General features: G+C 42.4%; 2 protein-coding genes across 4 annotated transcripts in view; one reads left to right on the top strand and one right to left on the bottom strand.

Moving 5' to 3' along the window:
- Nucleotides 1-475, bottom strand: part of ODAD3 (outer dynein arm docking complex subunit 3) — a 29,031-nt gene extending 28,556 nt beyond the window's left edge. For both annotated transcript variants that reach the window (XM_081944427.1, XM_081944428.1), the window contains exon 1: nt 13-475. In XM_081944427.1, coding sequence (XP_081800553.1) covers nt 13-94 — 82 coding nt within the window. In that variant the 5' untranslated portion in view covers nt 95-475. The remainder of the gene's footprint in view (nt 1-12) is intronic.
- Nucleotides 476-738: 263 nt separating this feature from the next.
- The window catches only part of PRKCSH (PRKCSH beta subunit of glucosidase II), a 54,596-nt gene continuing 39,837 nt past the window's right edge, over nt 739-15,497 (top strand). Inside the window, exons 1-9 of one of the 2 annotated variants that reach the window (XM_081944447.1) lie at nt 739-896; nt 3,242-3,265; nt 3,517-3,580; nt 3,867-3,979; nt 6,570-6,686; nt 7,378-7,473; nt 7,567-7,624; nt 8,998-9,115; nt 11,390-11,519. In XM_081944447.1, coding sequence (XP_081800573.1) covers nt 3,892-3,979; nt 6,570-6,686; nt 7,378-7,473; nt 7,567-7,624; nt 8,998-9,115; nt 11,390-11,519 — 607 coding nt within the window. In that variant the 5' untranslated portion in view covers nt 739-896; nt 3,242-3,265; nt 3,517-3,580; nt 3,867-3,891. The remainder of the gene's footprint in view (nt 897-3,241; nt 3,266-3,516; nt 3,581-3,866; nt 3,980-6,569; nt 6,687-7,377; nt 7,474-7,566; nt 7,625-8,997; nt 9,116-11,389; nt 11,520-15,497) is intronic. The other variant, XM_081944446.1, reaches the window with a different exon arrangement.

Genomic DNA, 15,497 nt, shown 5'->3' with positions numbered 1-15,497 from the left:
AACGCCCCTTACCTAGAAGCTGAATCTTGCTTTGCAGCTCCGATATCTGCTCATGAATAGGGGGTTTGATTCCTTCCAGATGTGTTACTGGCATGGCAGCAGTGATGGTGGTGAGAGGGTGGAGAGTCAGAAAAGATTAAGTGGAGAGAAAACACCAGCGTGGTTCAACCCGGGCTTCCTGAGATAACAGTAGGCAGAGCCTGGCGGTAATTCTTCGGGTGCAGAGGGTTAAACAGGGGATGCACTGAAAAGGAAAAGGAAGTTACCACACGCATACAGAAACACTTGACAGCAAATGGAGCTTCGGCCTGAGAAGCCTTAGAGCCCTCTCCTACAAAGGCTACTGCCGCTCATCCAGGCTTTCCCCGCGCCCTTTGTCGGCGGCCGCAGCTCACTTGCCCATCAGCATCCCTACGCCTAGATGGGACTCCATGACAACCACTTCCGACGCAAAGCACTCATTGGTGGAAAGAGCGAGTTCTGCAGAGCATGATGGGAAAAAGGTCAAACCCTCCTTGCACCAGCCGGAAGTGGGGCCGAAAGTACCCTTTGTAATCCTACACAGGGGATAATAAATTATTATTAATTTGTCACGTAGGAGATGAAATGGAAATATTTCATTTCCCACGTGGAACAAGCAACAAGTAAAGGCGAACTGCGGTTAAATCTTTGGCCAATCGTATTGCGTTGGCCGCATGGATGGAAAGGAAAGCACTTCCGCCACTCTTATGATGGTCACGAAGGAAAGCCGAAGTCAAACGGCGACTGGGAGAAAAGTGCCGTTTAAAGTCCCCACCCCCTCCGCAAGCTTTGGAGCGGATATTTCATAACTTACTTCCGGTTTCGAGGTGGTGGGGCTTGGGACGTTTTTCCACGAGAGTTTCGGCGGGAGGCGGGTAAGGAGGGCGGGGGGGATGGTGCATTCCCGGGTAGGGGCGCGCCTGTCGGAGGTTTCTGTTGGGGGCAGATTTCCCGGAGAGTGGGGAAACGCGGAGCTCTACTGGGCTTGCCCCTCTGCTTGGCTCTCGGTGTCCTTAGTCAGTCGCCACGTAGATAGAGAGCCCGTTGGGTTAGCGTTCACACCCTGCAAGCTTACCCAGCTTTCCTTAACCTGCTGCTGTTCTGATAAATTGTTTTGTAGCTTTCACCCTCCGTGGATAGTATGGGGAGAATTCTAGTCTGGAGGGCTCTAGACTAGAAATGGCTCTAGACTAGAAATGGCTCTAGACTGGGAATGGCTAATTAGCCATTGTTGCCTTTAATGTACGCTTCTCGTTTCAGTCTTTCTGCAAAAAAAATATTCAGGCTTTGTATTATTGTTCACTCTTAAAGTTTAGCAAACCTAAAGTGCATTCGACTAACATAGAACAATTCTTAATTGTTGATTCTTTGTCCTTTAGGTACAAAGGGCCATATTACTACAAGGGATCAATGAACACTTAATCTTAGTTCTTAATAGCAAAGCTCTGGGCATACTCAACTTTTAATAGAATGGCTAACGTCAATGAGAGGCCATTGGCCTCGGGTTGTTTATTTTTTGCTTTATGTGCCTATCAGGATATTTCAATTTATAAAAACTATGAGGCATATCTCAGCTGATTAAAAAAAAGATGTGAGATTTCAGTTTTTTAATTTTCCAAAGCTGGTTTAAAATTGAAATTAAAATGCTGAGCTACAGTTTTAGACAAGTTGCTGTTTCAAAATGACTTTTTGGGTGGTGCATCCAGGAATTAAGAAGTTTTCAAGACATTGAGCAGTAGTTAAACTATTAATTGGGAATGTGGAAAGATAATTAAAGTTTGACATAAGTATTGCATTGTAATTTACTAGCTTAATTCTCCAAACAGAGGATTTGTACTTCAAAATGGCAACTGGTAATAAGAAGCAAATAGAATATTGACTCTGTTAAGTCATGATCATCATAGTAGAATTTTAATTTTTATACGAGTTGCTGCATTTGTGTGGTAGTTTGGAAAACAACAAAGTCTCTTGAGATGTATTTGACTCTTGTCAGTTTCATTATTATGTAGGTTTTTTTTTTCAACATTAAGGAAGTGGTTTACCATTAAAAAAACAAATTCTAATTTAGCCTATAACTTCTAGGGTCTCTCATTGAAATATCAGCTGTAGAGATAGGAAATTCTAGAAAGCAATACAATGCTAACGTTCATGTACTGTAAGTTTCAACATATAGGAGAAATACTCATTGCCTACATATACCATTTTCAAGCAAGTTACTGCACAATAAGGTTGGGAAGGGGAATAATCAACATTTGATTAACATGGGGGGGGGGGCTTGAAGTTGACACAGTCTTCAGAGGTCAGTAAAATGAGGACTCAGATTGTTGGGGCAATATGCTGTCATGGTAAACTGTCCAGAGAGTGCTATAATGCCAGTATGTAAGTCTATGTGCTATTGCTATTTGCAGGAACTTGTAGCGCCTGACTATAGTGCTATTGGTTTGATTTATTTTAAAGGATGAATTGAAATCTCTCTTTTGAGGGAAAAGAAACATTCCCTTACATCCTTTGTCAACTCTTGGAAGTTGAAGAATATGTGAAGCCATACCCAGGCACCAGAGCTTATATTTGCCAGGGTGGTGACACCTAGTTGCTTGTATTTTGGGCATAACAACTTTATCATCCTGCCATAGGAAAAACCATTAAAATGCTTAGTGTTATGATGCTGCCCATATTCTAAATTCCTTAGTATATTGTTTCCAGAACACAAAACTTCGTTAGCATCCTTATGGCAGGTGCAATGAGTAATCTGATAGTTAGAGGCCATTTGGGAGAGCAGAGGAGCTATCTTAATGTATATTCTTGTTCAGTTTTGGGATAGTCCTTAATGACTCTAAAATTTGAGATGAGACATTACCATAAGTGAGAGGGAGACACATTGGAATAGTTTTGATATGTTTGGAGTGGTGGTCTAGTAGTAAAGACGCTTGCCTCCCACTTGAAAGGTGGAGAGTTCATTCCTAGGTAGTGGCAGATGTTTCCTAGGGCGCAAAGAAAAAAATATCTGCTGGAACTGTGCATAGGAGACAGGAAGGGCATTGATCAGTAAAAGCTCAGTTCCATCCAATAACCTGGACCTTACCCCGAATTAGAGGGTTATAGGGTCATAAAAAGGGAGAAAGTTATATCAAAAAAAGTACAAGTATTGGTCAAGAACACAAGTATTTATCAGTTCTGTAAATTCTGAAACTGAAAATAAATCTTTGGACTTGCATTTTAGGCACTCAGGATATCAGCTTCATACCATGTTTCCCCGAAAATAAGACAGGGTCTTATTTTCTTTTGAACCCTGAAATAAGCACTTGGCCTTATTTTCAGGGATGTCTTATTATTTTTGAGGTGCAGGAGGAGGTGAATGTGGCTACCTCATGGCTGCTGCTCTGTTGGAATATTTTTGGGGAGGACTTATTTTCAGGGGATGGCTTATTTTAGTGCATGCATGCCAAAGTCCAATTGGGCTTATTATCCGGGGAGGTCTTATTTTCGGGAAAACAGGGTAGAGTTTTTTGATTGCAGAGAAAAATATAAATCACATGTGAGGATCCTACCTGAAACTTGGGTAACTTAATACAGAGTTTTATTTAAGACAAAATTGGATGAGAGGGAGGAATATTCTGCATCTTCCTCCTCCGTATATTCATGGTAACAGGAAAGTTTATTATTTAATTTATAGGGCCACTCATCTAAACAAGTGGCTCTGGGTGGCAAAGAGAATTAAAATGAAAAGCAATTATAAATATTGCAAAAAATAAAATCCAAAACAACTGTGAAACATCAAATCACTAATACAACCAAGAAGTGGAAGTTTCTAGAGTAACAAGTCCTTTGTTTGCATTTTGTTCCAGGAGTTGCTGGTTTTGAGCTTCCATTATGCTGCTTCTATATCTTGGAGTTCTCTCACTTTCTGGCCTGGCTTATTCTGTGGAAGTGAAGCGTCCACGAGGGGTCTCCCTAACAAGTGAGTTTTCAAGCAGATAATACAGGTAGTCCTCAACTTACAATTGAGCCCAACATTTATGTTGCTAAGTGGGTCATTCATTGTCAAGTGGTCTGATTTCAAAAAAGTGTCCTGCTTGACCATCATGGATTTTGATGAAATTGTGTGTGAACATGCACACATGTCCCCAATGAACATTGGTAAAGTGTTATGTGGGCGGATGCAATACTTGTGGAGATACAGTCATTTGTTTGACCCCATTCCCCAGCCTTCTACGGTATGACTCTGAGGTTTCAGCAACTTTGAAACATAATATCTCCGGCAATATTTTGTTGAGAGAAACAAAACTTGGCCATCTTGTACAACTTTTTGTGCTCTATTAAACAAAATAATAAAAGTATCCTACTGCTTTCCAATAGTTCACAAAGTGTGAAGTTTTGTAAAAAGGTCAAAAATAGGATATTTTCAGCCCACTTTTACAAAAAAAATCTTCTGGAAACTGTTAAATTATTCTCAATAGAAAAAGCATATTTCAAACCCCCTAAAAAAGTAGGGTTTTCCATCGCTGATGTATAAAGCCCTAAAAATAGGGACAAAGTTGAGGATCCCTATGGCGATGGGGTTGCTGGGCCAAGTGCCTGAACTGGTAGTGACAATGTAACCATGGATCAAGGCAATATAATAGTAGTAATGTTGTCTCTATAAAACAAACAAGATGAAACAATAATAGAATGCATGTGACATTACCATATAACATCCTCAACTTTGTTCCTATTTTTAGGACTTTATACGTCAGCGATGAAAAACCATCAACTTCACACTTTGTGAACTATTGGAAAGCAGTAGGAGAATGAAATTTTATATTCAAAAACCTTGTGTTGCTAAGTTATTACGGACAAAGTTTCATGTTTCCCATACCTTTCCTTCAAGAGATATATAAAGCCAAACTTTAACTTTTTTTCAAGCCGCAGTCATTTTCGGCCAACTTTGCTCCAAATTATCTAGCTGGAGATCACTCATGAGAATACTTTTATTATTTTGTTTAATAGAGCAAAAAAGTTGTACAAGATGGCCAAGTTTTGTTTCTCTCAACAAAATATTGCCGGAGATATTATGTCTCAAAGTTGCTGAAACCTCAGAGTCATACTGTAGAAGGCTGTGGCATGGGGTCAAACAAATGACTATATCTCTGCAAGTATTACATCGGCAAATGTAACACTTAATGTTTCTTGGGGATGTGTGTGCATGTTCACACAAAATTTCATCAAAATCTGTAATGGTTGAGCAGAGAGCCCCAGACCACTTGACATGGAATGACCCAAGTGAAAAATTTGTTAAGTGAGTTTTGCTCCATTTTACAATTTTTCTTGCCATATTTGTTAAGTGAATCACTGCAGTTGTTAAATTAGTAACACAGTAAAGTGATTCTGGTTTCCCAATTGGCTTTGCTTGTCAGAAGGTTGCAAAAGATACATGTCCCAGAGACCCTACAACTGTCATAAATGTGAGTTGTCAAGTCTCTGTAAATCACATGACCATGGGGATGCTGTAATGGTCATAAGTGTGAAAAGGGTCATAGCTCACTTTTTTCACTTTTGTCAGGCATGCCTCCTTCAATATCCAAGAAAGAGAAACCTCAACTCCATGTTAATAGAGATAAAGTACTTTTACTAGATATGAATTGAAAGCAGCGAAAAGGAAAGCAAGATCTGAGCCAGAAAGGAGGGAACATATACATATCAAACATTTACCCAGCACCCTCCCCGCAATTCCCCAACCCAATGTCCAATCTGCAACTCCCTAAGGTGTCATGTGGGGTGCATCTTGAAAAAGCCTCATCAAGTTGGTATGCGAGATGGTTGGCCTTGACCAAGTCCAAATCCAGGCCATCAGCATGCGCAGAAGATGGTGAAAACAAAACTTCCTTCTTCATAACTCCTCCGGCACCAATAATTCCCCCTCCCAAATATCTCAAGCCCCCTCCCTCCCCGTTTCTATGGCAGCTGATAGCAAGCAAGGAAAGTAGAGGCTGACACATAACTTTGAACCGTCACTAAGCGAATTGTTGTAAATCAAGAACTACCTGTAGGTTAGATGGCAGGTTTGATCTCCTCTTACGATGTGTCACTTGGACAGTTTCATTATTTCTAGCAATCAGAGGTTGGAAACACATGTCTATGTTTTTGCATTATAAATCAAAAGATTGCATCCACGTTGTATAAGAAAACCCCCATAATTCTCCAATGTTTGTTTTCTTGGATTTAAAATGGAGGTATAAGAGAGAAAACTGGTCATCTGAAGAGAGGTTTAAAGCAAATGAGTTACTTAAAAAAAACAATTTAGTGTTTGAAGTTTGTTTAGATATGCAACTTCCTCTTGCCCTCAATACTGATTTGTTTTGAATGCTAACAATAAGCTACGGAAGTGGAGTGATTACTAATTGCGTCCTGCTCAGCATCTTTTTTTGTCATTTAAATATGTTATATAGATTTAAGATATGGAATGACTTAACTGGACATGGAATATTAAATGCTGAATACTTTTTGAATTGACGTCTTTTTTCAGTATTGTTTCTTGCTTGAATCTAAGTGTGTGTGTATGTTGTTTTTAGACCATCACTTCTATGATGAATCAAAATCATTCACTTGTCTTGATGGCTCTGCAACAATATCCTTTGATAGAGTCAATGATGATTACTGTGATTGCAAAGATGGCTCAGATGAGCCAGGTAAGTAGGGCATATTTAAATTTGCCTTATTTGCACATATTGCCTTCCCCATCCCAGCTCTTGTAATTACTGCTCTAAGTATGTTTGCTAGTATTGCATCTCACATCAACCAACATGTGTCTCTCTTAACAAGGGATAGTAACTGATCTTATAGTGCTCCCATCCCCATTTATTTTATTAGATTGCTTAAGCAGTTAAACACTAATCTCTGAAGATTTTCTTGAAAGTTGGTATCGAGGCATAAAACCATAATATTTATGATGTAGATGATAGTAAATGACTTCCCACTGTAAAATAGGACACAGATGGCCAAGATAAAAATAATTGTACTTAAAAAATACAAATTTTAAATTAAAACATTAAAATGAATAAAATGAAATATAATATTGTACATATCAATTGATAGAAACCAAATTCACTACTGTTACAGGTCTTATTTTTTAAAAAATCTCTGGAAGTTCTTAAAAATCTGCTTCGATTTATGGAAGAGTTCGTTTCTTATATATTTCAGTGTCATAGCTTTTGGACAACTGTGATAGCTATGAGAAATTAAATTAATCTAAATTAACCCACACACAAGCTCTGTATAGTTAGAGAGCTTGCATGTGTGGCTTAATTTATGCTTTCTTCTCTTCCCCGGCCCCCTTTCCCCCTTTTGTTTAACATACAACTGTCTTGTCTTTCTGCCCAGGAACTGCTGCATGTCCCAATGGCCGCTTCCATTGTGCCAATGCCGGATACCGTCCTATGTACATCCCGTCTTCCCGTATCAATGATGGGATCTGCGGTAAGTATTGCTACTTGTTGTGACGGAATTGTTTGGCTCTGAACAGGAGAACTCAAGTGACATATGCTAATAGTTCTCCCCTTGCCACCTTAGATTGCTGTGATACAACTGATGAGTACAATAGCGGCACAATGTGTGAAAATACCTGCAGGTAAGATGTTAGTTGTTTTAGAAGAAGTCCCTTCTTTGTTCAGAGGATTGATTCAGAAGCAGACTAGTCATCAAATATACAACTTGGGGGAGAGGGGCGCATTTAGAACAGTTGTTCTTAAGCAGGTTAGTAATAACAATAGCACTTAGATTTATATACTGCTCCATAGTACTTTACAATGGGGTTCCCCAGCCTGTGGGCCATGACCCACTAGTGGGCGGTGAGGGTATTACAACCGGGCCACAGAAATGGCCAGTGAGCACAAATGTGTGCATGCACATTGTCACTTGTGTGAGCAATGGATGAATGTGTGTGCCATTTGCGTGAGCAGCAGGCACACATGCATGCCTCTTGTGCAAATGAAGCTGTGTGTGCATGTTTGTTTGGCTCCTTGTGCAGAACCATCCTCCCCCCCCCCCCGCCTCTCCCGGCCTGGCCAGTCTACAAAGCTGGAAACATTGGGGAATTCTGCTTTACAGCACTCTCTGAACAGTTTACAATGTTAGCATATTGGCCTTAACAATCTGGGTTCTCATTCTACTGACCTTATAAAGATGGAAAGTCAGGATTGAACTGGCAGTGAGCAGAGTCAGCCTGCAATACTGCATTTTAACAACTGCACGCTATAGTTCACCCTCCTTTCAGTAATATGGGCCTATCCTAGAACTATCGAAGCAATTTGTAATTAATTGTTTGTGAGCTGAAAATCTAGTTTGGAATTGCTGCTGAAATGTAAAACAGGGTTTTGTTGTGACAGTAATAACAGCATTCAAGACCAGTAAAAACTGGTCAAACTGTTTAAGATCTAGAACTTGAGACTTTGTCATGGATGCTTGCATAATAATTGTCATGGGAGTTTCTGTTCACAATTTGGCTGCTAATGGTTATGAAAGGAAATGTCAGATATCACCAGTTGAACTTTTGAACTTGTAAGGTTGTTTTTCCCTCTCAGGATAGTATCTACCACTGCCAATTTTCTTTCATATTTTGCAGATGGGCACAAGTAGAACTGAACTGAAACCAGCCACAATGCTTGCTTTTTTAAAAAAATTGTTGATCTTTTTTAAAAATAATAATAATTGCAGAATGTGGTGCTTTGCAGCATACCAACTTTATAACTGTTCTTTTTAGCTTATTTACTACTATATGGTGTTCAGAATTATGTGCCATGCTTATTATGAATTTGAAAAGCAGCAATAGCTTTCAAGTTATTAGACAGTGTCCTGCATCCATACCATTCTCTACAGTTGTGCAGAATTTCCACTTGTGCAGATTTTTCTAGGTTAGAATTTCTTTTTACCCATGGGTAGATACCATGATTGAACAATATCTTGTCCTAAACCTTGGCATTCTATCCTCTTGTCCCTTTGCAGAGAAATGGGCCGAAAGGAGCGGGAGGCACTGAAGCAGATGGCTGAGGTGGCCAAAGAAGGCTTTGAAATCAAGAAGGCTCTGATGGAAGAAGCAAGTAAGAGAAAAGAGGAAAAACAGGTGAGAGGCAGCCTGCGGGGAAAATGCTTATTGTTACCTGGGGCTGTAAGACTGGATATTTTAACTTTTGCCAAAGCACTTTTGGCATGTTGAGAGAGGGGCCAAGTCATGGTTCTTAGACTGTTTTTTTTATATTCAAAGTACAATACTTTGTGATTGTATAAGCAAAATTTGGGAGCAAAATTCTTGAGTATGTTCAGTAGACTGGAGTCTTTCTGTACTCTATATTGTCCTAAATGCTGATTGTCCATATACAGGGGGGCAAAAAAGTATTTAGTCAGCCACCAATTGTGAAAGTTCTCCCACTTAAAAAGATGAGAGAGGCCTGTAATTGGCATCATAGGTAGACCTCAACTATGAGAGACAAAATGAGAAAACAAATCCAGACAATTTGGAAAGAATTTATTTGCAAATTATGGTGGAAAATAAGTATTTGGTCACCTACAAAAAAGCAAGATTTCTGGCTCTCACAGACCTGTACCTTCTTCTTTAAGAGGTTCCTCTGTCCTGCACTCATTGCCTGTATCAATGGCACCTGTTTGAACTTGTTATCAGTATAAAAGACACCTGTCCACAACCTCAAACAGTCACACTCCAAACTCCACTATGGTGAAGACCAAAGAGCTGTCGAAGGACACCAGAAACAAAATTGTAGACCTGCACCAGGCTGGGAAGACTGAATCTGCAATAGGCAAGCAGCTTGGTGTGAACAAATCAACTGTGGGAGCAATAATTAGAAAATGGAAGACATCAAGACCACTGATAATCTCCCTCGATCTTGGGCTCCACGCAAGATGTCACCCCATGGGGTCAAAATGATCACAAGAACGGTGAGCAGAAATCCCAGGACCATATGGAGGGACTTAGTGAGCTGGGACCAACGTAACAAAGGCTACCATCAGTAACACACTACATCGCCAGGGACTCAGATCCTGCAGTGCCAGACGTGTCCCCCTGCTTAAGCCAGTACATGTCCGGGCCCGTCTGAAATTTGCTAGAGAGCATTTGGATGATCCAGAAGAGGATTGGGAGAATGTCATATGGTCAGATGAAACCAAAATACAACTGTTTGGTAGAAACACAACTCGTCGTGTTTGGAGGAGAGAGAATGCTGAGTTGCATCCAAAGAACACCATACCTACTGTGAAGCATGGGGGTGGCAATATCATGCTTTGGGGCTGTTTCTCTGCAAAGGGACCAGGACGACTGATCCGTGTACAGGACAGAATGAATGGGGCCATGTATCGTGAGATTTTGAGTGTAAACCTCCTTCCATCAGCAAGGGCATTGAAGATGAAACGTGGCTGGGTCTTTCAACATGACAATGATCCCAAACATACCGGCCGGGCAACGAAGGTGTGGCTTCGTAAGAAGCATTTCAAGGTCCTGGAGTGGCCTAGCCAGTCTCCAGATCTCAACCCCATAGAAAACCTTTGGAGGGAGTTGAAAGTCCCGTGTTGCCCAGCGACAGCCCCAAAACATCATTGCTCTGGAGGAGATCTGCATGGAGGAATGGGCCAACATACCAGCAACAGTGTGTGCCAACCTTGTGAAGACTTACAGGAAACGTTTGACCTCTGTCATTGCCAACAAAGAATATATAACAAAGTATTGAGATGAACTTTTGATATTGACCAAATACTTATTTTCCACCATAATTTGCAAATAAATTTGTTCCAAATCAGCCAATGTGATTGTCTGGATTTGTTTTCTCATTTTGTCTCTCATAGTTGAGGTCTACCTATGATGCCAATTACAGGCCTCTCTCATCTTTTTAAGTGGGAGAACTTGCACAATTGGTGGCTGACTAAATACTTTTTTGCCCCACTGTAAGTTTTAAACTGGATATTGTAGGATATGTATGTTTATTATTAACATGTAATGTCATGTATATCAACACAAAGTAGTTGCTCAGCAGTTGTCTACCTCTGTCCATTTTTTATTTTGACTTTTTAAAATATATATATATATATATACAATTCAAAATGGTGAACATTTATAATGTGTCTTCCTCCTATTTTTCCCTGTGAGGAGAATTGGAATGAGACAATGACTGGCCCAGCCAGTCACTCTCTCTCAATCCAACTCAGATGTATGCATACATGCATATGGTACATACAACCATATTTGTATTGCCATACAAATCTGCAATATCTTGCAAGATGGCTAACTGGAATTCAAGAAGGAATTGGTTACAGATTTGTAATGCTTTCCTATGAAGCTATTTGGATTTGGACAAAATTCACATAGTCCTTTTCTTTCCTCTCTTTGTAGAAAAAACTAACAGAATTACAGGAGAGTAAGAATTCTGTGGAGGAACAAGTGGAGGCATTACGGGTAGCAAAGGAAACTGCTGAGAAACCTGAAAAAGAGGCCAAAGATATCCACCAGAAAGCCTGGGAAGGTCAGTCTGGGTTACTTATTGCTTTAATGATACTGAATATTAGCGTCTTTCCTCTTAAAAGAATGAAGGAGATTCTATGTTAGAACTACAGTGGATGGCATTGACGTGTGGTGAGGTTTATGGCTGGTGAGGCACTGACACAGTGGTGGGTTTCAAATATTTTTAGACTTGTGGACTTCAAGTCCCAGAAATACACAGCCAGGCATACTCAGTTCCGATTTAAAACGGCAGCATTTGTTTATCTCCTTTGTGAAATAAGTTTCCTTTTTTATTTTCTTTTTCTTCTCCCTTCCTCCCTCTCTCCCTTCCTCCCCCTCTCTCAAACACACACACACACACACACACACACACACACACACACACACACACACACAGATAGAAGTTGGATTGGACTATCTCTCCTACCCCCTTCCCTCTCTCACTCATTCTCAAATATCTTTGGATATCTTTTCCAGTGGCTTGAAAGCAGCTCCTGGCTATTAAGCAGCCGTCCTACCCATTCCCCTGCTGCCTTCCCCAAACACCTCCACCATTGCAGTTGGTTCAGAACGCAGCCGCGCGGGCTGTGATGGGGAGTACGAGGTACTCCCACGTAACACCTCTCCTGCGCGAGCTGCACTGGCTACCTGTGGTTTTTCGGGTGCGTTTCAAGGTGCTGATTACCATCTTTAAAGCGCTCCATGGCACGGGACCTAGTTACTTGCGGGATCGCATCCTCCCACATACATCCCTGCGGCCAATTCGCTCACACAGGGAGGGACTTCTCCTGGTGCCGTCCACTAGGCAATGCCAACGGGCGACACCAAGGAGTAGGGCCTTCTCTGTGATGGGCCCAACCCTCTGGAATGACCTCCCCCCCGACATTAGAACCACTTCTGACCTCCGCTCCTTCCGGCAAAAATTGAAGACTCACCTGTTCCGATTAGCAGGCCTGGCATAATTACAACTGTCCCTCCTGGCAAATGTATTATTATCTGGTTATTTTAGGGTTTTTTAATCTGTTGTGTCTGTTTTAGGGATTTTAAAAAATTATATTTATTCAGCTTTGTACAGTTCTTTTAATTGCATTTTAACCTCCTCCAAACTGTACATATTAAATTTTTTATTGTATTTTTGTGATATTCTCTATGGACTGTACACCGCCCCGAGTCCCTTCTGGGAGAGGGGGCGGTCTAGAAGCACAAATAAATTGAAATTGAAATTGAATTGCAAATGCAGCCTGCTGTCTGGGTGGGAAATGCCTGGAATACAATAAAGCCCACCCATTCACCTCCTGCTGGCAGGCTGGGGTGAGAGGAGAGGCAGAGAAGCCGGAGGGGAGCCGATCCGACCCTTCCAAAAGAAAGAGGCTGGGGGAAAGTGTGTGTGCTATAGCATGGCTCTTTGCCTGGCTTCTGTGGATGACTCTGCTTAACTGTTAAAAAAAGCTTCTAAAAAAGTACCCTCTACTATGAGGCAGGAGAACTGCTGCCTCAACTACGTCAGGAATTTTTAGGCTTTTAACCCTTGTTTAACTCTGCTCGAGTGTTCATAAAACACCTAAAGTCAGACTAGCAGTTCTCCTGCCTCATAGTAGAGGGCGCTTTTTTAGAGGCTTTTTTTAACAGTTAAGTAGAGTCATCCACGGTGAGGCAGCAACTAGCTCAGCTTTTTCCTTTTACATTTTTTTTTCTTTTCATGATGAGAGTGGTGAGGCTGTGCCTCACTTGCCTCACTTGCCTCACCTGACTGCACGTCACTGGTGGATGGCAAGTTAGGAATGAAAACATTGACATTTTTTTCTTATTTGACATGATAGGATGCCTGGGAAAATTTGTGCGATTTGGGGAAACAATGGCAAATGTATGATCCTGGTTCAGAAAGCTACATTTCTTGTTAGGAATGTGCAAAGCTAAATGTTCTGGTGCATTGGCATGGTCCAGAGGAGAAATTAAATGTTTAAGAATCATCTAAAATGTCCAGTTTCTAGAACATTGGGTTTTCTTACATCCCTGTTACTGATTTTTTTGCTTTTTCCTCCCCAACAAACAACCAAGTGTTTTTAAACAAACATTTTCATGTTCCGCTGTTGTAGTTCATTTTCTTACAGGCTGGGTCTCCCCAAACTTGGTTTTCTTGGAACTAGACTGATCTTGACTACTTTGTTCACAATTGAGTTTTCCCTACAAATGCTTAGATTGGACTAAGGGTGCCAGAGAGAGGGATTCTTTTCTTATTTTCTTACTATGGGAGAGTCAGATGTAACTTTTTGTCTAGGTATACTTTATCTTCTCCTAGGCGCTGCTTGGAGTGTCCAAGCATGGGTTAACTTCAGCTTGATGCCCAAGGACTTTGTTCAAAGTTTGTGTAGCCATGCCTCCTGCTCCCTTTAGAGGCCAGTTTTAAAAAACAGTCGCCCTAAAAGGACACAGTTGGGAAGCTCCAGTCCTTAATTACATGGTTGGAGCCTTTTATTATTTTTGTTCTAGAAATAGCATAGGATTGTGACTATCAGTTGGAATTGCCTTTCCTATTCGCGTGGAGCAGGCTGCTCGGTGTGAGGCTGCCTTCCGTGTTACCCGCGGTTGAGGCACCACAGCAGGGGGGCTCGTTAGCAGCTGCTGACGAGCCTGGGGCCAGGTAAGTAGTTAGGGGGGCCCCAGAACACTGTCAGAGCTCTCCTGTAGCTGCGGAGGCTGCCAAAGCCCCTCTGCAGTTTCCGACAGTCCTCGGTGCCACGGTGCTGCGCGGTGGCCATTTTGGACCGTTTGAAAGTGGCGCGAAAATTCCTGGCCCATTTTAAACCACGCTGCCTGACTCCTGAGCAGATCGCTGCTGGAAGGGGTCATTAATTGAAGGACCTTGTTCCGGGTCTCCAGACAGGTCCCCCCTCCCCAGGAACAACGTTCCTTAGCAGCTGCAGGGTGTTTGGCTGTTGTTTTGGCCATACCCTGCTTTAATTTAAGCGCAGATCTGCGGGTGCTCCGTAAAGCACCTTTTTTGTCCTGCTTGAACTCTACAGAGGCCCTTTGCTTGGACTTGGGACTTGAATTGACTATTGCTTTATCACCACCTACAACAACCCTGTGGTGTAGAGTTGACTGGTTTTGCCTCGCCTCTTCAGCATGGCATCCACCAGCGCAGCCGAGGAGATAGATCAAGCAGGCTCGCTTCCCTCTAAGTGTAGCAGGCCAGGGCCTGCTGGCAAGGGTAAAGGTACCGGGAACCCTCCAAAAGGGAAGCAGCCCAAATCTCTGAAGATGTCTAAAGCATCAGCTAGGTTGGCGGAGAGAAGCCAGAGGGCCCTGGAGAAACAATTTCAAAAAGCCCAAAGGCTTGCCCAGCCTCCCTCCCCCCACCCCCCCCTGTGGAGGCTCCTGCCGGGCCTTCTCTGCCCTCCTTTCATAGGGAAATCTCACCATCCCTGGTGGAGGAAGGGGTGTTTGATCTATCGTCAGACCACTCTGGGGAATCCCCAAGTCCTTCCCTAGTGGGAGGGTCAATACAGGAGGCCTGTTCCCTCATAGAGGAGGAGGTTCCCTCACTCCAGGCCCCTAGATCTAGGGACCGTCGCCCAGCTGAGGACCAGGGCCACAATCTCTCCAATGAGATGAGGGAGGTCATTGCCAGCGTAATATCTCAGGGCATTGCTAAGGGCATGAGACAGCTAGGTCACTGCCTGTCTCGCCAGGGCCGCTCCACGGCCAAGCCTCAGGAGGCGGGTCCCAAAGTCCAGAGAGGAAGGTCTACTTCCCTGGGGCATTAAGTGAAGAGGGTGGTCAGGAGGCCCCGGAATTGTCAGAAGACGAAAATCCAGTTCCTGATCCCCACTGCCTTTTCTGGATTATTTAAACCTTCCATGTTCAAGGCCATTCTCACTAAGGCCAAGGCATCCTCCATCCAGATGGGCCTTTCAGGCCAGGCCAGCAAGGACACCACAGAGCAAGGCAATAAGGAGACCACTGGGTTCCCGGACCCAGGTGCCGGCCTCTTCAAGGA

The sequence above is a fragment of the Natrix helvetica genome, assembly GCF_964273705.1.
Source record: "Natrix helvetica genome assembly, chromosome: 1".
Lineage (NCBI taxonomy): Eukaryota > Metazoa > Chordata > Lepidosauria > Squamata > Natricidae > Natrix > Natrix helvetica.
This window is presented reverse-complemented; position numbering and strand designations above follow the sequence as displayed.